Source organism: Patagioenas fasciata, chromosome 13, assembly GCF_037038585.1.
Source record: "Patagioenas fasciata isolate bPatFas1 chromosome 13, bPatFas1.hap1, whole genome shotgun sequence".
Classification (NCBI taxonomy): domain Eukaryota; kingdom Metazoa; phylum Chordata; class Aves; order Columbiformes; family Columbidae; genus Patagioenas; species Patagioenas fasciata.
The window spans coordinates 9406369-9431138 of record NC_092532.1 but is presented as its reverse complement, the minus strand read 5'-3'; the positions used below and the strand labels follow the sequence as shown (position 1 = coordinate 9431138).

Below are 24770 nucleotides of genomic sequence, written 5' to 3'. Positions count from 1 at the left end.
AAGCTACATTGCAGGAACTGCCCTGGGACTGATGGAAGGAGATGTGTTTTTCAGATTGCTTGGGAGTTCATCTGTCTGAAGCCCCTTTTGAGTAGGGAAAGACCCCTCTCTGCACCATGGAGTGTGTTCTCTCCCATACACACCTCCCCAAAAAGCCTTAACCCTAGGGGAAGATGGGGAGGGAAAATGACAAGGTTGACAGCTCCTTGGCTGGTCACCAGCAGCAAATTTACTCTGAATGACCTATTGTATGAGCTGCTCTGTTGTTAATTACTCTCATTTAGAGGGTGGGGGAAGTAGCTCTTATTTTTCTGAAGGCATCCTGTCTTTCTCCAGGTACTCTCAGTGATTCTGGAACACAGTAAAGTGAACTCTGTTTGCCTTATACCCTCCAAAGCAACTCTGAAATCTCAGGGTTTCACTGACTTGCTGTTAAGGACAATTTCCTTTTCATTTCTTGAGCAGAAAGTGGGAGAAAGTATATGTCTGTAGCTGTGAAGGCAGAGCCTTCAGTACAGGAATGGTGACACTGGCTGTGGCCAGTGTCTCTGTAGGTCAGCCTGCCCCATGGCATTCAACAGATTTTACAGGGAACGGAAAGCCTCTCCCCATTCTCCCCCTGCCGCTGGGAGCTCTTTTGTTCTCTGAGCTGAGGGAGCTGCTCTGTGTTGCAGGTTTCCATAGCCCCTCGAACAAATGCAGCTCTTGGATTTGCACAGATCCTGCCGAGGGAGCAGCACCTCTTCACCAAGGAGCAGCTGCTGGAGAGGATGTGCATGGCGCTGGGGGGGAGAGTGGCCGAGTCCATCACCTTTAACAAAGTCACCACAGGTGAGGAGCCAGACCCCGCCACAGCCGGGTGGAGGTTGTGCCCAGAGACCCTCAATTTCTGCACTTGCTCTGTCTGGGGGTGATCTGAGCAACAGAGGAAGAAGAAATGTCAAATTGGGTGTTTTGATCTTGGGCTTGCACTTGTGAGCGTGGAGGTCTCTTACTGTTGGTCCTCACTTCATTGTCTTAAACATGTCCCAAAGCCTGAGGCCACAGATGCAGTTATGCAGAGAGACTCTTGGCTCGTGGGAGGACCTAGAGCTTTCTGTGCTCTGTTTCCAACCAGTTATATCCAAATGGGGTGGCAGGTAAGTGCTCCACAAGGTCTAGCTGCCAGCAGATGCACTCACTGTCGTGTGTGTGTCCTGCAGAAAGGTCCATCAGCAGGTGGAGTGTTCACCTCCATGGCCTCTTGTGGCTCCTCTGCTCTCTCGGCTGGTGGAACACGTGTTTGTGCAGGATGTGCTCCTCTCGTGCCCCTAGCAAGCTTTGCGTCTGTCTCTCTTGCGCAGGAGCCCAGGATGACCTGAAGAAGGTGACCAAGATTGCCTACTCCATGGTGAAGCAGTATGGGATGGTGCCCAGCATTGGGCAGATCTCCTTCCCAGAGCTGGAGAGCACAGCTGGTGTCGGTCGGCGCCCGTTCAGCCAGGGACTCCAGCAGATGATGGACCATGTAAGACGTCCCTTAGTTACACCTTCTCATTTATTTTTTACTTTCTGCAGTTCAGTGAAAAAATGCAAGTAACTTGCACCCAAACAATTTGCATTTTTCTGTCAGCCATTAAGTAATGAATTTCAACAACTGAGCGCTTACCTTACTTACAGTGATTCAGGTTGACTGAGAAACATTAGCCTGTTTTAACAGGAAATTGGGCTTCATGGCTGCAAAAAGCATTGCCCGAGTTGAAAAGTCAAATAGCTAGAAACTAAAAGGCTCTGGTTCAGAGTTTCCCTGGGATTTGTGCTGAGATGCGTCTTTTGCTGCTGGACAGCCTCTGTAATTAGGCTGCATCAGCTGGGATCTGCTGAAGAGTTGTGCTTGTGCAGGCGTTTACTGTCCCTTATCACAAGTACTCCTTTGGCTTTTTTCCAAATGATTTATCTGTATTTTCTCTTGATGGGAACCACTTTCTGCCTGGCTCAGTTTGCAGCTTCCCTCCCTCGGTGCTCTCCTTGTTTATCCACATTGTGTTGCCACCTGTGCTCCAAATCTCTCTTCGTGTTCCTGTCTTCTAGGAAGCAAAAGTCCTGGTGGCTCAGGCTTACAGGCGCACAGAAAAACTGCTGTTGGAGAACCGGGACAAGCTGCAAAGAGTAAGCTGGAGTTGTGAGGGGTTTTTTTGTTCATTGTTTTTGATTTTGTCTTATTTTAACCAGTGTGTTTGCCTTGCTGCTTTGTGTGCTCTGTAGCTCGGCCATTGCAGTGTCTCTAGAAAGTTTTGTAGTGGGAGTGCTGGGGCTCATGTTGTGAGCAAGTGACTGTTGACTGCATATCCCCCAGGTCAGGGGCAGGCAGGCACAGGAGGAGTGTGTGTTCTTTTCCAGCAGGGACTAGTCTGCCTCCTGACACCAGCTGGTGTTGGCAGGGTGGAGGAGCAGAAGTGCTCTGTGGAAGCGATGACGCTGGGACTTGTGTCCCTCACCTGCACTTCTCTGTCAGCCTCTTGGCAGCATAGTTTCCCAGAAAGCAGAGAGTGACTGGTTTTGTGACACCTGCAGAGGCAGGAACAGCTCAGCTTTCGGGGTCCTGTAGACGTACAGGACAGTTCTGGCTTTGGTGAGGGAATATGGGACCTGTCACCTTGGCTGCCTGCTGCTGGTTCCTGTCTTCTGGACACTCCAGGCAGTTTTCACCTGCCAGCTCCTTGATACCTGATATACCAAGGAGTCCTTGTTGCATGGTTGAGCTTTGCCTCCTCCTCTTTGTGTCCTGGCAGTCCCCAGCCAGTCCCCTGGTGTGTCCCCACTTCTGCCAGGAGCTCTGCACCCATTACTCTGAACTGAGCCACACTTGGGTTGCAGCACCCTCTGTATCTGCCTGAACTTTCCTTCAGAAGTCGGGTCCATAATGTCCAAAATAACCAGGAGTCAACTTAGTGTTGCATGTTTTGCAAAGAAAACTATCCTCTTTCCTTAAATCTTATTTTTAAACCAATAAGAGCAACAACAAGACCCCCTTCAGCTACACAACTGCAGGCCTCCTGTGCACGGTAAGGTGGCCAGAGCTCTCTTGCTGGGACACGCTGCTGTTGGCCATGTCACAGCCTGTCCCCAGGATGGTGCCCTGGGATGCTCCGAAGGCCGGCAGTGCCGGGGGAGTCTCCTCTCTGCAGGCCTCCTCTGTTCTCATGCTGTCATTTAACAGCAGTCAGATGTTTGCTAGAGGCTCAGCACAAAGAAACTTTTAAGTGAAGCCAAAGTATCTCCAGAGTCAATGTTTCGGTTTCCAGGCCAGCGTGTCACATCTTGTCAGCAGAACTGGGCTGTTCTGTGGTTGACACCCACCTGCTGCTCAAGCGTGGTCCTTCTGCTGGCAGAGGGGCCAGAGAATTGGGCTTTTCTGGAGAGGAGCTTCTGCTGAGCTTCAGCCCCTGCGCGCAGGAGCAGCCAGTACTGCCGCCTCTCGCTGTGCAAGGAGGGCTCTGGCTCTGCTCTGGTTTGCTGCTGCTCTGACACCTGAGATGGGCAGGGTGGCAGGTGCGGTGACAGTGGCAGAAAGGGCACTGCTCTAATTGCTTCTGCATATTCCCAGCCAAAAACAGTCTTGTGAAAGGCACTGGTAGCCCTGAGAGCTTTGTCCTGTCTCCAGCAGGCCTTGGGATCACCCCGCTGTGGTGTGACGGCCCTGGGTCTGCTCCTCAGCACAAGCTGTCGCCACATGTTGAGCTGAGCTGCAGGCGGGGTTCAGATCAGCTCAGAGAGGCTGTTTTCAAACCCCCGCGCCTCATCATGCCTTGTTTTGCTCTTTCTAGCTGTCTCATGCCCTCCTGGAGAAAGAAGTGATAAATTATGATGACATTGAAGCTTTGATTGGGCCTCCGCCCTATGGGCCAAAGAAAATGATAGCTCCTCAGAGCTGGCTTCAAGCAGAGAGGGACAAGCAAGACACAAGAGATGAAGAAATGCCCCAGCAGCCACCAAACCATGAGGAGGAGGAGGAACCACGCCTGAGACCAGTGTGAAGCCCACTCCTGATGTGCAATGGGGCGACTCCAGAGGCTGCTTCTGGACACCAACTCTTTTCAGCTCCAAGAATCGAAGATACTGGGCAGGGAATCTTGTGCTGCTGTTAGCCAAAAATTAAGGGATGGCTACGTTGGGTCTTCTAATGATCTTTTCCCTGCAGGAAGGAGAGCTCCTTAGGATTTTTAAATTGTTTCTCGACAGGGTGATAGTGATTAGGAGCTGGGTAAGTCTGATCCACTGAAAAGATTTCTTCCATACAGGAGCAGTGTACATGTTCTTAAGGGTGAGATACCCCACAGAGCCCTCACGAGCTGCCTCTCGCCGTGGTGTGTGACATGGCAGGAGTGCAGGGCCGTCCCCTCTGCCCAAGTGGTCAGTGCAGTAAAACCCCTGGGAGGCTCCGAGCTGGCTGAGGTGCTGCAGTTCTTGTGCGACTCTGCTGTAGCCTTTGATCGTCTCTGCTGCTGAACATAAAATAAAAACTGAAAACCAGACTTTACTAGAATAAACTGTCTGTAACGTGCTGCTGTGTTTGTAGAATATGTCAAGATGCAGATCTGTGTTTTGGCATGTGTGAAGCTCATTAAAGCTATGGAGTCATACAGGACAAGGGCTTTCTTCTCCCCGGCCAATAACTTACATTTGGGTTTTATAGGAAGTGTCTTGCCAGCTGAGGTTGAGGAAAACCTGTCTGCAGAGCCCAGTGTCACCCCACAGTGCAGATACCAGTGCTGTAGAGAGCAGCTCCTAGTTACATGCTGCAGGTCAGCGGTGCTGCTGGTTCAGACCTCCTCCCAGGAACTCGAGCAAAAGCAGGTGTGTCCATCAGGAAACCTCACAACAAAGCTGGTGGCTCCTCTATCTCCATCCTGAGTCTTGCAGAACAAACTCTGATGGTGCAGTTGTCTGCCAGTCATCAGGGAAAGAATTAAAATGCTCCCTGGTGCTGCATGTGCTCTGGTTGGGTTCATCTTGTAGGAACAATTATTGCCTTGAGTTATTCCATGAGGACTGTATGTGACCTGAAAGACCCAGCCTATGCTCCTGCTTGGTCAGGCGGGAGCCAAGAGCCTCTTGTGTCCCGTGGGGTGTCCCCTCCTGTCCCAGTGCAGACCGGAGCCCTGAGCCCTCCCTGGGGTGGCGCTGTTGTCATCCCCAGCGTGGGTGTGATTTACTTGGCTCTTTTAGGGGCAGGAGTAGTTTTGTACATGTAGGATGCTACTGTGCCTGTTTGTTTCTTCATATGTTTGTTCTCTGAATTCACTTTCTCAGCAGCAGATGGAATTTTCAAGAATCTTTTCATTTTTTTTAAAGTTGTAGCTGTGTTCTAGGCTGCCTGAATAATGCTTTGGCAGGAGGATTCAGGGCCCTGCTGTGGGGTGTGATGTGGAGGGGAGCAGAGTCCCCCACAGCCTCGCAGGGCTCCCTGGGGACAGTGCAACCCCTGTCCCATGTCTGTCCCATCCCACAGGGCGTGAGTCCAGCCTGAGCTGGTGGCACCGGGTGCAGGAGAGGCCACCGCAGCGGCTGTAGCCCTGCCAGCGTGCCCGACAGCGCGGCCGAGCCTGGGTTCGGGCTCGGGGCTCCGTTGGCCCCTCGCATCCCTGCCGGGGCCTCGCTCGTTCGATGTATGCGGGCGCTTTAAGTTGGCGCCATCTTTACTACGGGCGAGGTGAAGCTGCCACCAGGCGCTTCCGGCGCCGTTCTCCCCGTGCTGCCCATTGGCTGGCGCAACCGTACTTCCGGCGTGCTCGGAGCCTCTGCTTCCTTTTCCGGTCGGCCATTAGCCTTGGCGGGAGGTGAGTTGAGGTGCTGCCGTGGCTAGGGGCTCCATCCGTCGCCATCCGCCCACCGGCCACATGCTGCGGTTCGGGTCGGGCCCCGGGGCCGCTCGGTGCCCTGCGCGGGGGCTGTGGACTGCGCGGATGGCGGGGCCCGGGCACCGAGGGGGCGCTAACGGGGCCTGGCCTGTGCCGGCCTGGAAGCAGTGGGCCCGGGGGCAGTGAGGACCTGGCCTGAGTGTCGCGGGCACCGGGTGTTCAGGCCGTTGGCGGATGCCCCGGTGCCGCGGCGGTTGCCTGTAGCCCTGTCCGTGTCCGCAGGCCGCAGCAGCCATGGCGCCCAGCCGCAATGGCATGATCCTGAAGCCCCATTTCCACAAGGACTGGCAGCGGCGAGTAGCCACATGGTTCAACCAGCCCGCCCGCAAGATCCGCAGGTGAGTGCCCAAGGCTGCTCCTGCTTTACCCCCTGTCCCCGGGGGAGATTGTGTCTGGCATCGGGCTGCTTAGGGAGCTGAAGCACCACGGCTGTATTTCAAGCCTGCTGAACGCTGCAGCAGGCTCTGGGGTTGCAGCAGGTGCTGATTTGGTGCGGGGGCTCTGCTCAGGGTGCTGGTTTGGGGTGGGGGCTCGGAGACTCTGCTCAGAGTGTCCCAGCTGCCGTCAAATGATGAGAAATCTCCGGAATCGCTGTACCACCTTGATGATTCCCTTGAACCCTTATATCTCTGATGACTGCGGCTGTTGTGTAGGATCACACCTCAGCCTGAGCTGGCAGGTGGACGCTGGGTTTGTTCCTGAAATAACCCTGTGCGGCAGATGCTCCCATGCAGGGGAGGTCACCGGCCAGTGCCTGAGTGGCATGTGTGGCAGAAGTACTGTGTTCTGATGGCTGTCCCCTTGGCTGTTCAGGAGGAAGGCCCGCCAGGCCAAGGCTCGCCGCATCGCTCCCCGACCCGTAGCTGGGCCCATCCGGCCGATCGTGAGGTGTCCAACCATCCGATACCACAAAAAAGTCCGTGCTGGCAGAGGCTTTAGCCTAGAAGAGCTTAAAGTAAGTACAGAGCACTGATCCCAGCCTGATAAAACTGAATCTGGGATCTCTTGTCTTGTCCTGTTCTGCACATAGAAAACACGCCAGCGACTCACTGAGGTGCTGGTATCTGCTGGCACTGGCTGAGCCAGGGAGACATTGTCTGGTGTTGCTGGGAGTGTAGAACAAACAGTCTTGCCTTTTCTGTGTAACGATGGGATGGAATAGTGTGCATCAGAGGGAAAGGTGGTGTTGAAAAGTAAATATCTGTTTGGTCAGACTGGCGGTTAAACAGAGTTCTGTTAAAAGCAGATTCTGGAAGAGCCTTAATTGAGTTTCATAATAATCTTTTGTGGAAAAAGACTGATAGCTTCTCTATTCAGTTCTTTTGTTTCTTTATCACCCTCTACAACTGCCTGAAAGGAGGTGGGGGGGTCGGCGGTCGGTTGTGCTCTGCTCCTAAGGAACAAGTGCCAGGACCAGAGGAAATGCCTTCAAGTTGCACCAGGGGAGGTTGAGGTTGGATCTTGGGAACAGTTTCTTTCCTAAAGGGCTGTCGGGCATTGGAAGAGGCTGCCCAGGGCAGTGCTGGAGTCACCATCCCTGGAGGGGTTGAACAGATGCAGAGATGAGGTTCTCAGGGATGTGGGGTAGTGCCAGGGGTGGGTTATGGTTGGGCTTGAGGGTTTCACCCAACCAAAATGCTTCTGCGATTCTTAGCGAAACACATTTCTGCTAACGTTAAAAGTGTTAGCCAATGTGGACTGAGTGAACCAAGCTCAGTTATTTCTAGTAGCGGGGCTGTTGTGCCAGGAAAGGAAACTGTTCAGCCTCGAAGAGCAGCTGTGGCTGTTCCTGGTGCGATGGCTACAAGCTGGTTTGGAGATCCTCTGGGTCTGTGGGAAGTGTTCTGTGTTCCGTGCCCTCGTCCCGCTTCGGGAACCCGGTCGGTGGCCTCCCCAGGCATGCTGAGCTGGGTCTGAGGCTCTGCAGAAACTTCCGCAGCGGGAGGGAACAAACATCCGTGCTTGCTGGCAGCCAGCGTTCACAGCCGCCTCTTGCGCATTGTTTAGTATTAATTAAAACATCTGTAACAGTGAAATTAGAGCATTGAAGCAGTAAAATTGTTCTTCTGGATGCCAAATGCTTCATTACTTCTGTTTTTCTTTAATTCTTGATAACGTTGGAGTACAAAATCATATGCAGATGTTTGTCTTTAAACAGAAAATTAGGTTATTTCTTTTTGTACAAAAATTGCAAAAAATGCTTCTTTGTTGGAGCTTCCAGTATTATGTGAACCAGTTATCGGTGTGCTGACTTCATAAACTTCTTTCTCCTCTGATCAGAGTTTAAATGTTCCCCTCAGAATTACTCAGGGATAACACTTTCCTCTCCTGAAGAAATCCATCTGTGAAAATTATGCACTGTACAGTCTTTGGAACGTTTTGAGTGTTAAAACAGAGACACCAGCCCTTGCTTTGCGGCAGAGCTGGTTCTCTCTTGCCAGCTCCCGGCCGCAGTGTGATGGTGTCAGGCGCTGCCGGGTTGTCACGGAGGCGCCCCAAAGTCAGTTTAGGCAGACAACAAATTCCAAAACAGACTATTCTGGCCAGAAAAGTGCAGCCAATAAACCGACCAGAACAGGGTTTATACAGTTAGCACTCCGACAACATAAAATACAGGTTTGGATATCAGTTGAGGAGATTATTGGGATGCAGCAAAAGAAGAATAATGAGGATCCACAGCATGCATGCACACACTCACAAGAAACAAACCAGAGCCCTCTGACTCCAGGGTACTCAGAAGAAATAATCGCTTGCCTGGGTTAGGCAAGGACTCACACTTGCCTGGTTAGGCAAGGACTTATTCAAGGATATATCCAGTAAATTACCGCTCACCCAAATGAGGAGGTGAGGTGCTCTCAATCCTGGGAAGTCTCCTTAGACGGCGTCCCAGTCTGAGGGGAGGGCTCCAGTTCACAGACCCACTGCTCTGAGAAGACCACTTCAAAGGGGGCCCTCGGCGGGAGCCCTGTTTATAGTCTGGTCAGATCTGGCTGTGGGCATTACAGCATGGTCCAGAAGCTTCTCAGCTACTCTGGGCACCTCCTCTGCTAACAACCCTGTCAGCTGACTCAGGGTCTCATTAAGGTGCTAAAAGTGCCATTAACTGCCCCGCTCCAGATCTCAGGGGGAATGTGCAACTGCCACATGGGTGCTGAAGCTGTGTACTCTCTCCTCAGCTTGCTGGCATTAACAAGAAGTTTGCCAGAACTATTGGCATCTCTGTGGATCCCCGGCGCCGCAACAAGTCCACGGAGTCTCTGCAGGCCAACGTGCAGCGGCTGAAGGAGTACCGCTCCAAGCTCATCCTCTTCCCCAGGAAGCCGGCAATGCCCAAGAAGGGAGACAGCTCGGTGAGTGCTTGGCCGCTAGAAACGTTCCACAGGGTCTGTTTTGGCTGATGTTTTCAGAGGTTTGGTGCCGCGGTGCACGGGCAGGCAGTGCTCCTGCGTGCTTTTCGTGACGTAACTCCCCAGGGGGAGCAGGCAGCTCTGGGGGCACAGCCCGGCTCCCGCGCACATGCAGGAGGTGGCTGAGCCCAGGGGTGACTTTTGCGGGAGGTCTCCTGGGTCGCAGTCTTGTTTGGGACAGACTTTGGCCTCAGGCCAGCGGTGCTGCTTGGATTAGGGCTGGACTCTTGGTGGTCTGTTTACCGGAGCGTCCATCGCTGCCTAAGCAGCTGAATTTTAGTTTGCGAAGCTCAATTGTCAGACTGAAACATCCGTCTGGAGTGTCTGTTGTTCGTGGAAGGGGTGAGGCAGGTGTGAAGTGAAAGCCATGCCTCAGGCAGTCTCAAGAAGGTTGTTGCTCTTGACATTAAAAAATGCTTTTAATTGAAATCTCAGGGAGATCCTGAGTGTTGTCGGCTTTCCCTGGCTCTGCCCGTGGCAGTAGCGAGGTGTGCGGATGGTGAGGTGTGTGCTCAGCTGTGCTCGCTCTCCTGGAGAGTCTGTTTGCTCCGAGCTCTTGTGAACCCGCCACCTGGGGGCTGCTTTTCAGGACAGGGCAGGGAGGTCTCGAGCTTCTGTTCCAGTGGGTGCAGATACTCACGCGTGTCGTGTTTGTTTACTTGAAATCAGCTATCTAAAATAAAACTGCATCATTTTTGTTTAATGCTGTACTCTTACAAGAAACTGGAATTAGCCCTAGAAGGAATTGCTGAGGAATGCACTGGATATCAAACTAAAAATGGTGCAGTGGATGTCAACGCGTTTCCAGCTGGCAGAACTCCTGACCGGCCGCTGCTCCTGTGGCCGCATCCGGGCTGATAGACGGGCAGAACGCAGGGTGTCGATGTGGAACGGCCATGCCAAATAATCCTCAGCTGCAGGGCTGAAATGCTGAATTCATGTTGAATCTCCAGTCAGAATTCTCACTGCTGTGTTTAATCTGGGTACCTGCATACAGGGCATGTTTATAACCGAGATACTAGCCTCAAAAGTTCTAAATACTGGGTTTTTTTAAATCTGTTTTCTGTTCTCTTGTCTCACAGGCTGAGGAACTGAAGATGGCGACTCAGCTGACAGGACCGGTTATGCCGATCAAGAACGTAAGTGTGACTAAACCATGTTCTCTGTGTGACGTACTTGAGACTTAAACTTCACAGAGAGGGTTCAGAGAAAACCAGGAACAGGTCAAGCTTGTCCTTTTGCCAAGAGCACCATGATCTGACTGGTTCCTCAGTTTTGCAGAGCAGAGAACTAATTACTTGGAACTCCGCTAAACTTTTTATCAGCTGAGGAAGTTCTTACACCACGAGCTGTGTTTCTGGCTCCAAAGGAGATCTCTGGGGGTTGGAGTTGAGTGTGTTTGTTCACTTTTTCCACTGAGGGAGCTCATCCCCCTGTGAAATTCGGGTCACCGAGGGTGCTGGTTGGGGTGCAGGGTGTGCACTGGCAGCACCACAGCCCAACCACATTATGTGATTACCATTTATCCCAAAACCTTCCCTATTTCCAAATGGTGTTGCTGACAGCACACCGCAAAACTGACGGCTTTCATCTTGCGCTTGTTTTTTTCCCTGGTACGTTCTGGTTTTGCGCTGATGCGCCAGCAAATGAGGAACCGGCTGCACCGAGGTGCCTGGTGAGCAGTGATAAGGGCAGGGCCCTGCAGATGGCACAAATGCTCCATCCCTCAGCATCCCCAAGCTGCTGGGAGAAATGTGACGAGATTAATTGTGTTAAGCCTTCGATGCAGCCTTCTCCGGGAGCCTCTGATGTGCAGTCTGACTGTCTGGCGCTCTCTCCCACCAGGTTTTCAAACGCGAGAAGGCTCGGGTTATTTCAGAAGATGAGAAGAAGTTCAAGGCCTTTGTCAGCCTGCGCATGGCCCGGGCCAACGCCCGGCTCTTTGGGATTCGTGCGAAACGTGCCAAAGAAGCGGCAGAGCAGGACGTGGAGAAGAAGAAATGAGCTCTTCTCCCTAGAACTGTCAATAAAAATAAGGAGAAATAAGAGTGTGCTGTCTTTTTAGGGCAGGTGCTGGTGCGGATCGTGGGCTGCCGTGCGTGGAGGCATGTGGTCCAGGGGAGCTGCTGCTCAGATGTGGGAAACATCATTTGCCGTGTTTAAGGACTCCAAAATTCCCTGAAAGCGAGTGAAATGAGACTCAGCCTGGCGCAGCTCCCTTGGGGGCCTCACGCAGCCTGGGCTCCTGCACCCCATCCCACTGTGGGAGGGGCGGCTAGAGCTGCTGGTCCAGGTGGTTTTGTGTTCCCCCCTCCCTGATGAGCTTTATCTGCTTCCCACCCTGCTCTTCTGTGCCAGCCTTTCAGATGTGACGATTTCCACCCATCTGCCTGCTGTTCAGTGCGAGGCAGAGCAGGTGGCCGTTCTGCCGAAGGTGGAGTGGTGGTGGGTGTCACCCATGGGTGCTCGGCGTGGTTTGGGTCTCCAGTGGGGCAGTGACCTCTCCCTGGCTGGGGTTCCAGCCCAGGTGTGGGGTTTTGGAGGGGGGTGAGAGGTGTCCCCAGCACCTGCCCTGTGGAGCAGAGTCCCGCCCTGTCCCCAAGAGCTGCCCTTGGGGTCACCTGGCTTTGGTTCAGTCCCTGCTGCTGTTTTTTGGACCTTTCTACAGAGAAATAACTTGGTGGCCTCGGAGAGGAGCCCAGCCCTAACCTGCGGAAGGATGTGGGGGCTCTGGCCCATTCTCATGGCTGCTGGGGGGGGTCTGCCTGCCCCAGGGCAGGGGCTGCTGTAGCACTGGGTGCAATGGGTGACTGGGCAGTGCTGGCGTTCCATCCCGCTCTGGGGAGCGCTTGGCTGAGCCCCTTCGCTGGCTCATCAGTTCTGGGGCCGTTCTGTAGCCCGGCCCTGCTGCGAATCGCCAGTTCTGGGATAATTGCGTTGTTTGTATTCATTAGCAGGTGGGTGACAGAAACTTGGGGCTCAGATGCAAGGAAGCTCTGGCCCTGGCACAGCTGGATGAACCCTGGGATGCTCAGAGAGGGAAGCGCTGCTGATGTGGGGCTGCCCACTTGTCCCTGCTGCTCAAACCCATGGCCAGACCCTGTGTCCCCCCGTGGATCCTTCCTGCTCCTGCAGCCCCCCACATGGGCAGGAGGGTGGCCTATTTCTGCGGCACAGGCTGGGGATTAGCTCCCAAAGCCCAGGGCATTGCAGTGCCCTCATGCTCATTAGCCCTGTCTGCATTTTAATCCCTCCAAAGATGGGCTAATTACATCATCTTTCATAAAGCTGAGCTGACAGCACCACAGGGCTGTGGGTGGGGGTGCCTGGGACTCCCTGTGTGTGAAGTGTGGGACTGGGTGCCCTGGTGTGAGGGGAGGACACCTGGCAGCTCTGGGGCACCCTGTCCTTGTGCTGGGGTGTTGGCTGAAATCACGGGGGGTTGGGAGCAGCATGGGCCTCGGACCCCCCCACAGGGAGCGGCTGGGGAGGGCAAGGAGCTGTGGGGGCTCACAGGAGCAGGGGCTGTGCCATGGGAGGCTGGCAGGAACAGGTTCACCTGCCCTGGCATGGCCAGCGAGGCCGGGAACCATGGGGACCCCGCTGAGCGCCCCTGCCCATGGGTGGGCTCTGCTCCCGCGCCGGCAGCGAGGCGGTTAACCGAGCTTCTCATCTCCCTCTTAGGGCTCCGCTCCCGAACTGCAGCTTGAGTCAGTTGTGTGGAGGTGGCAGCGGCAGCAGCTCCGGCTGGCACACCGGTTCCGCGAGCACACCGGCACCCGTGGCACACCGACCCCAGCCCGTGGAGCCCCAGCCACCGGCACCCAGGTGAGGAGGGCAGCCGGGCAGGGTGGGAGCCGGTGTCCCCTCTGCTGGGGGATGCCAAGGGTTGCTACCACCCCAGGGAGGGGGACGGTGCCTGTCGGAGCTGAGGCACCAGAGCCATGTGCTGGGGAGGGCCCGGGCCCTGAGTGACTTTGCTGGGAAACTTCGGCCGGTGGCGGTGGCAGCTCCTGGCTGGGCTGGGCATGCTGGGCACGCCGGGTGCAGGTGGGCAGCTCTGCCCCTGCCCAAGCGGGGGGGACAAGCCCTGGGATGTGTCTGGGGCTGGCAGAGCTTCTCCATGACCCATCACTGCAGCATCACCCATCTGAGTGTCACTAGCCTCTGGGTGGAGAGCGGCTACTGTTCCCAGCATGGGGGACATCCCCACGGCACCCTGGGGTGCTGCCAGCCCTGCCCAGGGCAGCAGGATGTGACCGGCACTACCAGCATCACCTGGTGGCACGGACAAGGACCCGGCGTCCCTGCTGCCCTCACCAGGGAGCCCTGCCCAGGCCAGGCTGCGCTGCCTGCAGGGATGGGATGGGAGTCTCTGCTCCCCAGCACCAGGAAGGGCACCCCAGGGTGGGGGTCCCATCCCTGCACAGCCTCCCCTGCACTCGGTGCCCCATCTCCCCCGATACATCCTGCCCCTGGGCACAACTTGTGGGACCCCAGGCTGCTCTGGGGGCTGGTGGGCGCACAGGGCACTGCATTGCCAGTGGGGCTGCCTGGCACTGGGGGTACATGGGCAGTGCATGAGGGGTGACCCAGCCCCAGCTCACCCCGCTCTGCTTTGACACCTCGCAGGGCCCTGTGGAGCCATCAGGACTGGAACTGGCCGCCCCCCCGAGAGGGGTCCCCGTGTCTCCTCCACCTGCTGGAGCATCCACCAGCACCCGCTGCCGCCAGGGACCCGCATCCGGGCTCCGTCCCCACACCTGGCACCGCGGGGCGACGTGCCCCGGGCATGACGGGCACCTGCCTGGCTCTCTGACGGAATTGCAGGCAGCAGCCGCCCCACTCCCCCCACATGCCCTTCGCCCACGGGGCCACCTGCCCCCCCTCACGCCCAACCACCATGGGCGAGGCACCTGAGCCATCCCCCCAGGCCCCACTGGCCGTCCTGTCCAAGGTGGAGCTGCGGGTGAGCTGTAAACACCTCCTGGACCGCGACACCCTCAACAAGTCGGACCCCTGTGTCCTGCTGCTGATGCAGTCCCAGGGCCAGTGGATGGAGGTAGTGGGGGCTGGAGGGATGGGGGGGCTGGATGCAGGGGGCTGGGTGCAGGGTTTGTGTATCTGAGGTGGGGACAGGAGCAGATACAGCCCCAGGGTGGCTGATCACACCCGCAGGGCTGGAGATGGGACAGGAGGCACTGCACAGGGTGCAGGAGATGGTAAAGAGTAGGGTGCAAGGTGCAGGAGAGGGTAGGGAGTAGGGTACAAGGTGCAGGAGGCAATGGACAGCAGAGTTCAGGGTGCAGGAGAAGGTGAAGGAGATGGTGGAGAGTGGGATGCAGGGTACAAGGTGCAGGAGATGGTGCAGAACGGGGTGCAAGGTGCAGAGTACAGAGCAAGAGGCTCACAGAGCAGGGCAGGTGCCTGGGGACACTCAGTAGCACATGAGGACAGGACAGATGCCTTGGTTGGAGCCTGTCCCCCAGGCTCCGGGCAGCGCTGGGGAACAGGGTGCCCATGGTGTGGGGCTCTGGCAGCGCTGAGGAACAGGGTGCCCATGATGTGGGGCTCTGACACGGCTCTGCTGCCCAGGGCCAAGGGACACCTTGGCCACCCTGGAGGTGGGTCAGGGCTTGCAGGCTGGGACAGCCGACTCAGAGCAGAGTCAGGGTTGGTAGCGCATTCATGTGCCCATCACTGCGCTGTGGGGCCTTGGTGTCCACACAAATCACAGCTGGGGCTGGCACTGGGGGTGGCACAGCTCCTTCCCATCGCTCCCCCTCGGCTGAGCTCTGGGCTGGTGCCGGCAGCTCCGCGCTCGCTAATCGCTGCTGCTCAGCCGGCAGATTTAGCGCTAAATCCCTCTGCGTGTAATCGACTCTGCTCGCCGGAGCCAGGGCGGGCGGCGAGGGGCCCCGTGCCAGCTGTGGCTCCATGGCTGTGCTGCGCTGAGCCAGTTGTACCCTTCTGTGCCACGCTCTGTGTACCATGCCTTGCCGTAACATGCTGTACTCTGCCGTGCTGTGCTGTGCTGTGCTATGCCACGATGTGCTATGCCAAGGCCAGATCCAAGAGAGCTCCTCCTGGGCCACCTTTCTGAGGGGATCCATGAGCTGTCCGCTCCCTGTCCCTGCCAGCACGTGTCCCCCAACCGAGACGCTGACTGAATCTGGCTCACCGCTGCCTGCAGGGCTGCACCAAAACAGCCCCAGACATGCTGGTGGGGGCTGACACTGAAGGCTGAGGCAAGCGGGACCCTGAGCCCTGTGCCGGGGCCGTGGGGCTGGCAGTGCCCGCAGGAGGCACAGTGCTGCTGGGTGGCCCTGCCAGCACCACAGCCATGTGGGCTCGGCAGCTGCTGCAGTCCAGGCAGGCGGTGGGCAGGGGCCGGGCTGGCAGGGTGCCCTGACCAGGATGTCTCCTCTTGAGTCAACACTGGCAGGGACGGGGTGCGGGGGAGGCTCCTGAAAGCTGCTCAGCACCCACTGCCAGCGCAGCCAGGAACACTGAGCACCCACCCACTGGCCAGGGCCACCATGGCCAGTGGTCCCTGCCCTCAGCCAGCCTGGGGTGGGAGCACAAAGACTCATCCTGGACCTCAGCCCTTTGCTCCTGCTGAGCAGAACTGCAGGAAACCATTCTCCAGAGCATCCCCTCAAAGTGCCAGTGGGATTTGCCCCAAGCCCCAGGGGAGCAGTGACCCTGGGACATAAGACCGGCAGGGCTGAGCCCTCAGGGACACACGTCCCTGCCTGTGATGGGGCTGCCTCCAAATGCCCTTTACTTGGGAAATGTCACAATCAGGTAAATGCTTGGGTGGGGACAGTCCTGGCAGCTGCCCTGCATCCCCCATCCCTGTATCCCATATCCTGCATCCCCCATCCCTGCATCCTCCATCCGCCATCCCCACATCCCAGCTTCACCCATCCCCTGGGTTCTTGCATCCCCATGCCTGGCTCTGGCTGAGCTCTGGCACCCTGAGGCCCTGACTGCAGCCCCAGCCCAGGCTCTGCCCCCGCCACCCCCCAGCCGCACTCCCCCCATGCAGGTAGACCGCAGCGAGGTCATCAAGAGCAACCTCAACCCTGTCTTCGCCAAGATCTTCACGGTGGATTACTACTTCGAGGAGGTGCAGAAGCTGCGGTTTGAGGTATACGACAGCCACGGGCATGCTGGCGTGGGCACGCATGACGACGACTTCCTGGGGGGCATGGAGTGCACTGTGGGGCAGGTGAGCCTGTGCCCCCCACCCCAGGGACACCTGCTGGTGGCAGCTCCTCCCCAACCCCTTGGCTTTTGCAGATCGTGGCACAGAAGCGAGTGACAAAGCCATTGTTCCTCAAGTATGGGAAGTTCGCGGGCAAGTCCACCATCACAGTGAGTGGCCGAACCTGTGCCAGGAGTGGCACTGGGCTGGGGACACAGGTGTCACCAGGTTGGGACACTGGGGTGGCACTGAGCTGGGGCACACCTGGCTGAGCTGGTGTGGTGGCAGTGAGTGCGGCATGCGGGTGACACCAGCCTGGGACATATGGGTGGCGCTGGGCTGGGGTGCTGGGATGGCACTGAGCTGGGTGAGTGGGGTGGCACTGATCTGGATCATATGCAGGGTCCCCAGTGATCCTCCTCCTGTCCTCACTGTCACCCAGCCCTGCAGACCCCAGGCTCTTGTGTGTGGGGTGGTCTCAGGGTCCCCATGTCTGCTGGCCACCCTGGAGGGTCCCCCCCTGTGCCGGAGTCCATGTGTCACCCTGTCCCCTGCCGTGCAGGCAGGGAGGGCAGGGGGACAAAGCTGTGCCAGGTGCTGAGCACCTCTCCCGGCAGGTCATCTCGGAGGAGATCTCAGGGAACAATGGGTATGTGGAGCTTGCCTTCCGCGCCAAGAAGCTGGATGACAAGGTGAGGCAGGTCCCAAGAGCAGGGGAGCCGGGGGGGTGTGGGCAGGGCGGGCGGTGCTCTGTCTGTCCTACATCCTCCAGGACCTCTTCAGCAAGTCAGACCCCTTCCTGGAGATCTACCGCATCGATGACGACCGCAGCGAGCAGCTGGTGTACCGCACCGAGGTGAGCCCGGCAGGACCTGGCCTGCGGACCCGCCGGTGCCGCCCGGCCCCGCTCAGCCCCTTGTCCTGCAGGTGGTGAAGAACAACCTGAGCCCCATCTGGGAGCCCTTCAAGGTGTCCCTGAACTCGCTCTGCAGCTGCGAGGAGAAGAGGAGGCTGAGGGTGAGGAAGGGCAATGGAAGACCCTTATGCCTGACCAATGGGATCCCCTATGCCTGATCCTTGGGGACCCCAAGCCACCAGGGATGGTGGCAGGGCTGACCTGTGTCCCACCACAGTGCGTGGTGTGGGACTATGACTCGAGGGGCAAACATGACTTCATCGGGGAGTTCTTCACCACCTTCGAGGAGATGCAGAAGGCAATGGGGGAGAACAAGGTGGGCATGGGGACATGGGGACAGCCTTTGGGGTCACCCCACTGTGCTGCCAGCAGAGCCCATTCCAGGAGGCACCTCCCTGCTCCTCCTCCGGTTTTGGGGCCATTTTGCCCCTTTGGGGAAGGGATGGTGTGTCTGGGCTCCTCTGGGGAAATCAGCCCCAATTGAGGGGCTGGGAGTAGGGCAAGGGGGCTGCAGAGGTGTGGGGCTGAAGGATGAGGCTGTGGGGTTGTGGGGCTGAGGGGTCCTGGGGCCATAGGGCTGGAGCATTATGGAACTGTGGGGCTGCAGGGACAGAGTTATGGGGCTGTGGGGTTGGGGGGCTGCAGGGTCATGGTAGGGAGTGCTGGCACGTGGGGCTGTGTCCCCGAAGCGGGGGGACAGCGTGGGTGCCACATGCCACAGGTGCAGTGGGACTGCATGAACCCCAAGTACAAACTCAAGAAGCGCAACTACAAGAACTCAGGGGTCGTGGTGCTGCTGGACCTGAAGGTGAGCGCTGCCATGCCAAGCCGTGCTGAGCCTGGCTGCCATGGGGCAGTGTGGGGCAGGACAGGCTGACGTGGGTCCCTCTGGAAGATCCACAGGGTTTACTCCTTCCTGGACTACATCATGGGCGGCTGCCAGATCCACTTCACGGTGAGCTGTGTCTCCTGCCCCAAAGCACCAGGGGCTCTGGCACTGGGCCACTTGACCCCTGTGGGGACACACCGGTGGCCCTGCACACCCTGAGGAACCCTCATGGCCACCTACCCCTTGCTAGGTGGCCATTGACTTCACGGCCTCCAACGGGGACCCACGGAACAGCTGCTCCCTGCACTACATCAACCCCTACCAGCCCAACGAGTACCTCAAGGCGCTGGTTGCGGTGGGCGAGATCTGCCAGGACTACGACAGGTTGGTTGGTCCAGTGGGTCCCCAGGGCCAGGACACCCCGGTGATGGCCACTCTGGGGCCAGGATGCTCAGTGATGGCCACACCAGTGACAACCCTGTGCGTGCTGGCTCTGCTGGGGCTCCTCACACCCTTTTCTTGCAGTGACAAGAAATTCTCAGCTCTGGGCTTTGGTGCAAGGATCCCCCCCAAGTACGAGGTAAGGGGGTGGCCGGGGTGTCGGGGGCTCCATGGGACCCCAGGGACGTGCTTGTCCCTCCAGGCACCATTGGCCATGGCTCCCATGGGGCTCGGCAGACTCTGGGGGTCCTGGTGGGGGGTGGCACCAGCCGCCCCCTCCCTTCTCGCCCTCCAGGTCTCCCATGATTTCGCCATCAACTTCAACCCCGATAATGATGAGTGTGAGGGTGAGTCCAGCTTCAGGGGAGCCAGTCCTGTGGCCACCTCATGCCAGACCTCGGTGCTGCCAGGACAGCCCCCCACCGCTCACATCCCCCTACAGGCATCCAGGGCGTCGTGGAGTCCTACCAGAGCTGCCTGCCCAAAATCCAGCTCTACGGCCCCACCAATGTGGCCCCCATCATCTCCAAGGTGGCTCGTGTGGCAGCCGATGAGGAGCGGACGAAGGAGGCGTCGGTAGGTACCCGCTGCCCCCGGCTGAGACCCAGGACTCTCATGCCACCTGTGGCTGCTCTCACGTTGGAGCTGAGCCCAGACCCTGCCATGGGGCTGGCAGTGTGGCCGGGCAGCCCCCAGAGCATCCCTCCCCCTCCAGCAATACTTCATCCTGCTGATCCTGACGGACGGGGTGGTGACCGACATGGCGGACACGCGGGAGGCCATCGTCCGCGCCTCCTACCTGCCCATGTCCATCATTATCGTGGGCGTGGGCAATGCCGACTTCACCGACATGCAGATCCTGGACGGGGACGACGGCATCCTGCGCTCCCCCAAGGGCGAACCCGTCCTGCGCGACATCGTGCAGTTTGTCCCCTTCCGGGAGTTCAAGAACGTGAGTGAGACATCAGTGATTCTCCTGTCCCCTCCCGTCCCTATGGCAGGACTGAGCACTGTTGGCACAAGCCGGTGCCCTGCACATGGGGGCTGGTGGGTGCCGCATGCCCTGACTCACCTGTACCCCTGGTGTCCCCTGTCCCGCAGGCATCACCGACGGCCCTGGCCAAGTGCGTGCTGGCGGAGGTGCCCAAGCAGGTGGTGGAGTACTACAGCTACAAGGCCTTCCCCCCCCGCTGCCCCCAGCCTGACACCCATGACTCCAACCTCAGCTCACCCCAGTGAGAGACCCCCCCACTCCCTCCAGTGTGACACAGGGACAGGTGGTCCCTGCTGGGTCCCAGCCCTGCTGGAAACCCCTCCTCGCTGGGCAGGGTGGCACCGAGAGCGGGCACTGTGTCCCCACTGGCACTTGCCTGGTGACGCAGGGACAATCCTGGTGCCTCAGTGCAGGAGAACCCCCCTGCACTGCCCAGGGGGGCGGGGGGTCCCACTGGTCACTGTCTGGTCCCTCTGGTCCGTGCCCCATGGCTTGTCCCCATTCCATCCCTGCTGTCCCTGTGGTCCCCTTGGTTCCTGCTTGTCTGTCACTGTGACATTGTTTGGAGGCTGCATGACAAACCCCCGCAGCGTACGGGGCCCTCCCAATAAAGAAACCAGCCCTGTGCCCATGCCGTGTGCTCTCTTGGTGCTGACACCAAACCTCCCTGCTGGGAGTGGGTGGAGGGACAGACAGAGGGACCAGCAGCTCCCACGGTGCTGCCTCTCCCTCCTCGTGCCCCCAACTGTGCCACCACGCTGCCCAGCCCTGGCCAGAGACAAGAGCTGAACGTGGCCCAGCCCTGGCTGTCTGTACGGGCAAGGTGCTGCTGCCGGCTGCTCTGCCTGCCCCTCTAATCTGGGGGATTCGTGCCTGGCAGCATGCGGGGCAGCGCTGGTGCGCTGCAGCTGTGCTATTTTGGAGCCGCTGCTGCTTTCAAGTTGTGCAGGAGCAGCCGGACACCCGCTGTGCCGCTGCCCTGAAATCCAGGCCACGGCAGCGGGAGGGAAGCAGTGCCGGCACTGTCCCCCTGCCCAGCGCTCTGCCACGTGCCGTCTGATGTGTGCCACGTGCCATGTTCCATGTGCCACATGCTGTGTTATGTGCTGCGTGTCGCATACCATGCACTGTGTGCCATGTGATGTGTCTCAAGTGCCATGTGCTATGTGCTATGAGCCATGTACTGTGTGCCACATGCCATGTGCTATGTACTGTGCCATGTGCTGTTTACCCTGTGCCATGCATCACATGCCACGTGCTGTGTGCCATGTGCTGTATGTTGCATGCCATGCACTGTGCCATGTACCACATGCCATGTTCCATGTGCTGCCTGATGCATGCTCCATGGTATGGGCTCCCTGTTGCGCCATGTGCCCTGTACTCTGTTTCGGGTGCCATGTGCTGTGTGCCATGTGTCACACACGTTGCTATGTGCCACGTGCTCTGTGCTGCATGTCGTGTGCCATGTTCTGGATCATGGGCTGTGTCCCACATGTGCTGTGTGCCACACTGTGCCATTTGTCATGTGTCCTTCACCCTGTGCCATGCACTGTGTGTCACTGTCCCAGGGCCGGCTGTTATGGTACCAGGTAGATGCTCCTGGGGAGGTGACATCCACTGAGGTGGGATGTGACCCAAGGCCACCACAGGGACTGACACTGTGTCCCCAGGCCAGGCAGCTGTGCCGCAGGCAGCTGCTCACCTGTCACCGCATGGCCATGCCCAGCGGCCATGCCCCTTGGCACTGCTGGCACTCCCACCCGCACCACCCCGATCCCCCGCGTATTTATAGCGCCTGATTCATCGCCTGTACAGCAGGATAATAGACGTCGCCATAGAAACCCGGCGCCTGACGAGCCTGCGGCACCGCTGGCCCTGGGTATGGGCAGGACTGCCCTGGCACCCCCATTTGGGACAGGGGACCCTGCAGGGCTGGGGGTGCCTGACGTCACCAGGCTGCACCCACCGGCCATGCCGCTGGGCTGGGGAGCATGGGCAGGGCGGGCTCCGTGCCTCGGGCTCCGCAGCAAACCCTGGCACTGTGCAGCCGTGCCATGACCTGGCACTGGGCGTGGCAGCCTGGTCGTTGTCCCCCAGCACAGATAATGCCCCTGGGGATGGGTCCCAACCCCTGATAACGCCGGGTGCTTCCCGCTGCCAGCACCACTTCCTGCCCCACATCCGTGGGAACGTGCTGCCTGGCTGGAAACAGCAATAAATATTTATTTCTGCGGAATGGGTTGGGCGGAAAGAGGGGTCATGGCCATGCAAAGGCCACTGGGATGGTCACAATGCGTAGTCAGAAAAGTCCCCTATCCCAGGGAGTGTCGTGCAGCCCGTCCCCCATGCATCAGACCCCCAGCCTCACTGCAGCCCTGGCCCCTGAGGCACTGCACAGGGGTGTATAAGTTATGGAGGTGCTGAGTGGCTCCCCATGCAGTGTCTCCTCCCCCACAGTGTGACTCAGCAGGTATGTGTGGGGCAGTCATGTTGTGCAGCGGCAGAATGGAGTGTCACCAGCTCCCCTGGCCCCCCAGCCCCTCAGGCTATGGGCCAGGGCATGGGCAGCTCCACATCCCCCATCTGCTCCTGGTAGATGCGGTTGAAGCAGGCATTCTGCTGGGGGGTGAAGTGCCTGTGCCAGTCCCCCACCTCACCTGCAGGACAAGGGGACAGGGGACAGTGAGGCTACAGCTGTGGCCAGTACCCCCCGTGTCCCTCCCGTGTCCCGTCACCCCTTCACCTTTCCGCATGAAGCGTCCCTGGCTGTGGTCCATGATCTCGGGGGGGATGAGGGTGTAGTTGGCCATGGCGTTGTCGCGCATGCTGGCAAAGCTGCAGTGCTGCTCCAGTGCTCCCAGTGTCTCCGGTGCCAGCGCGCAGCCCAGGAAGGCGCTGAGTCGCTGTGCCGTGCCGCGCAGGTCCTGCACCAGGGTCACTGTCAGCCCCGGGCAGCCGGTGGGGACAGGGACGGGGACATGCAGGAGCTCACCTGGTGCAGCTCCTCGTAGGTGACATATAAGATGTCCAGGAGGTGCCGCTGACCCAGCCAGCCCTTGACGTGGTCAAACCAGGAGCCGTAGTGCACTGGGGGGAGATGGGAATTATGGGGGGACCCTGTGGCCAAATCCTGGGACCCTGGGGACCCGCTGGTCCTTACCTGTGCCCTCCAGGAACTGTGTGAGGAAGGTCTCAAAGGAGCCAGGGTCGGGCAGGAATTTTGCCAGGCGATGGAAGTGGTAGAAAGAGACGGCGACATCCTTGGGGTTCCTGGCCACGTAAATCACCTGGGGAGGGACAGCATCAGCCCCACAGCCGGGGGGATTCCACTCAGAAAGCCCCCAGCAATCACACCGTCTGCGGGAATCCCTGTGGCCAGGGGATTCCCCCATGGGGACCCCCCAGCCCGTTCCAGCTCCCCTCACCTTGGTCTTACTCCGCTGCAGCGCGGGGCCCAGGACACGGGCGGGCAGGTGAGTGGTGATGAGCCGGGGGGCGGCTGTGTCCCGCAGCGCCTCCCTGAAGTAGGTCTGCTCCAGCCAGGGCGCCCGCTCCCAGTTGGGGATGGTCTTGGCGGGGAGGATGTCACCGCAGCTGAACAGCAGCGTCAGGATCTCCTGCATCCAAGTGGTGCCTGGGGAGGCAGCCATCAGGCACTGCACGGCACAACATGGCACAGCAGGGCAGAACATGGCACGGCACAGAATGGTACAGCACCCGTGGCACAGCGTGCCATGCCACAGCAGGGCACAGCATGGTGTGGCACAGCATGGCCTGCCACCATAGGGCACAGCCAGGCATGGCACAGGCTGGCACAGCGCAGCATGGAGTAACTCAGCATGGCACAAAATGGCAGAGGGCTGGCAGTGCCGTGTGGGACCACCAGAGCCCTCACCAGCCACACCAGTCACACCAGTCTGGGGTTGGGGACATGACAGGGCTGGGTAGGGGCAGGAGTTTCGGGGGGTTGCCAGACAATGGCTACGGGTCCTCTGTGCTGTGCCTGGAGAGACCGGTGGGCACTAGGCTGTGGGGGCTGTGGGGTCCTGCCCAGGGAGGGGCTGTCCCCAATCCCAGCCACCTCCTGGGCACGCAAGCAGCTCCGGGTCCTGCTGGCAAGCTGTGGGCTGTGCGGCACAGCTTGCCCACGCCCCCCGTCCAGCCTGTGGGTCCTCATCCCTGCCCACTGACTCCTCACGCCCCTGGGACCCTCCCTGCCCCCATCCCTCCAGGACCCTTCTCACCCCCTGGTCCCTCACCCGATTTGGGGTAGGTGGCGATGAGCACGTCGCTGGGGCGGAAGGGGAAGGTGGTGGCAAAGCCGAGGGACTCCTGGGTGTGGAGGTGGCCGGGTAGGGAGATGCCGGCAAAGGTCTCGGTCACCTCCAGCCGCTCCATGGCCCAGCCGCTGCGGGGCCGTGCTGGCAACCAGCCTTATATAGCTGCAAAAGAGGAAACGCCGCGGGGGGCCGGGCCCCCCCCGGCACATTCCTGCCGGGGAATCAGGGATCCGGCCACGGCCACGCTGGGGCCAGCGCCGGGAGAGTGATGCCCGCGGGGCCAGGGGCTGCGGGACGGCCCTGGACTGGGGGCACCCATAGGGTGGGATGGGGGTCCTGCACGGCCAGACCCACTGCTGCAGCCGGGACAGCCAGGGGGCTGGGGCACCCTGCTCACCTGGGCATGCAATGGGTGCCAGGGAGCGGCATCAGCCATGCCAACCCGTGGTGATCCCGGGGGTGCCAGCCCCACACTGTGCCCCACAGCCGGGCTCCCCACGGCTGGCACCGTGCCAGAGGAAGGGATCCCCGTCCTGGTGCACCCGGGATGGGGAGCAGGGATGGCCATTGCCACGTGGCTCTGCACCGCTCCCAGCAACTCCCAGCACCTCCTGCCACACACGGCACCGCAGCCGCTGCTGGCACCACACCAAAAACAGCGGGGGTGCCCCCGCCTCGGGCACTGGGTTGCAGGACCAATGGCTGCCTCAGTTTCCCACTGGACAGCACTACAGTGGGACCATGGGGCAGGGGACGCCAGCACACATTGGACACTGTTGACAGCCACAGGCCA

The 24770-nt window shown here is 59.0% G+C and overlaps 4 protein-coding genes and 1 non-coding gene across 8 annotated transcripts in view; 4 read left to right on the top strand and 1 right to left on the bottom strand.

Moving 5' to 3' along the window:
- SPG7 (SPG7 matrix AAA peptidase subunit, paraplegin) overlaps positions 1-4543 on the top strand; it is a 29629-nt gene extending 25086 nt beyond the window's left edge. For both annotated transcript variants that reach the window (XM_065848278.2, XM_071814543.1), the window contains exons 14-17: positions 675-831; positions 1344-1507; positions 2071-2148; positions 3807-4543. In XM_065848278.2, coding sequence (XP_065704350.1) covers positions 675-831; positions 1344-1507; positions 2071-2148; positions 3807-4016 — 609 coding nt within the window. In that variant the 3' untranslated portion in view covers positions 4017-4543. The remainder of the gene's footprint in view (positions 1-674; positions 832-1343; positions 1508-2070; positions 2149-3806) is intronic.
- Positions 4544-5679: 1136 nt separating this feature from the next.
- RPL13 (ribosomal protein L13) lies at positions 5680-11353 on the top strand. The gene is made up of 6 exons (XM_065848610.2): positions 5680-5819; positions 6123-6238; positions 6714-6855; positions 9077-9250; positions 10390-10446; positions 11153-11353. The coding sequence occupies exons 2-6, from the start codon at positions 6135-6137 to the stop codon at positions 11309-11311; spliced, it is 636 nt and encodes a 211-aa protein (XP_065704682.1). The 5' UTR covers positions 5680-5819; positions 6123-6134; the 3' UTR covers positions 11312-11353.
- LOC136107567 (small nucleolar RNA MBII-202) lies at positions 6471-6551 on the top strand. The gene has a single exon (XR_010652299.1). It is a non-coding gene; the product is annotated as a small nucleolar RNA MBII-202 (small nucleolar RNA).
- A 1113-nt stretch (positions 11354-12466) lies between the features above and the next one.
- CPNE7 (copine 7) lies at positions 12467-20324 on the top strand. 2 transcript variants are annotated; one of them, XM_065848089.2, is made up of 16 exons: positions 12467-13135; positions 13940-14369; positions 16359-16541; positions 16613-16687; positions 17135-17209; positions 17290-17373; positions 17445-17534; positions 17651-17749; positions 18155-18241; positions 18329-18388; positions 18513-18646; positions 18788-18842; positions 18999-19050; positions 19146-19279; positions 19419-19655; positions 19805-20324. In XM_065848089.2, exons 2-16 carry the CDS (start codon positions 14163-14165, stop codon positions 19940-19942), a joined length of 1710 nt encoding a protein of 569 aa, XP_065704161.1. In that variant the 5' UTR covers positions 12467-13135; positions 13940-14162; the 3' UTR covers positions 19943-20324. The 2 variants fall into 2 exon arrangements, with proteins under 2 accessions (XP_065704161.1, XP_071670646.1); XM_071814545.1 differs by lacking the exons at positions 12467-13135; positions 13940-14369 and adding an exon at positions 15839-16114.
- Positions 20325-21900: 1576 nt separating this feature from the next.
- LOC136107348 (sulfotransferase 2B1-like) lies at positions 21901-24132 on the bottom strand. Of its 2 annotated transcripts, none has more exons than XM_065848337.2 (6): positions 23957-24132; positions 23123-23331; positions 22858-22984; positions 22690-22784; positions 22441-22621; positions 21901-22354 (listed from the first exon to the last, which is right to left on the bottom strand). In XM_065848337.2, the coding sequence occupies exons 1-6, from the start codon at positions 24093-24095 to the stop codon at positions 22239-22241; spliced, it is 867 nt and encodes a 288-aa protein (XP_065704409.1). In that variant the 5' UTR covers positions 24096-24132; the 3' UTR covers positions 21901-22238. The 2 variants fall into 2 exon arrangements, with proteins under 2 accessions (XP_065704409.1, XP_065704410.1); XM_065848338.2 differs by having other exon boundaries at positions 23123-23353; positions 23957-24089.
- Between the last annotated feature and the right edge of the window lie 638 nt (positions 24133-24770).

Excerpts from the sequence above, each read along its gene's own strand:
- RPL13 (XM_065848610.2), top strand. The coding sequence starts at position 6,135 with ATGGCGCCCAGCCGCAATGGCATGATCCTGAAGCCCCATTTCCACAAG. Across the intron at positions 6,239-6,713 it reads CCCGCCCGCAAGATCCGCAG|GAGGAAGGCCCGCCAGGCCA; the intron begins GTGAGTGCCCAA and ends TTGGCTGTTCAG. Across the intron at positions 10,447-11,152 it reads CGGTTATGCCGATCAAGAAC|GTTTTCAAACGCGAGAAGGC; the intron begins GTAAGTGTGACT and ends CTCTCCCACCAG.
- CPNE7 (XM_065848089.2), top strand. The coding sequence starts at position 14,163 with ATGCCCTTCGCCCACGGGGCCACCTGCCCCCCCTCACGCCCAACCACC. Across the intron at positions 17,535-17,650 it reads AGGAGAAGAGGAGGCTGAGG|TGCGTGGTGTGGGACTATGA; the intron begins GTGAGGAAGGGC and ends GTCCCACCACAG. Across the intron at positions 19,051-19,145 it reads CGATAATGATGAGTGTGAGG|GCATCCAGGGCGTCGTGGAG; the intron begins GTGAGTCCAGCT and ends ATCCCCCTACAG.
- LOC136107348 (XM_065848337.2), bottom strand. The coding sequence starts at position 24,095 with ATGGAGCGGCTGGAGGTGACCGAGACCTTTGCCGGCATCTCCCTACCC. Across the intron at positions 22,985-23,122 it reads TGCAGCGGAGTAAGACCAAG|GTGATTTACGTGGCCAGGAA; the intron begins GTGAGGGGAGCT and ends GTCCCTCCCCAG. Across the intron at positions 22,622-22,689 it reads CCTACGAGGAGCTGCACCAG|GACCTGCGCGGCACGGCACA; the intron begins GTGAGCTCCTGC and ends ACCCTGGTGCAG.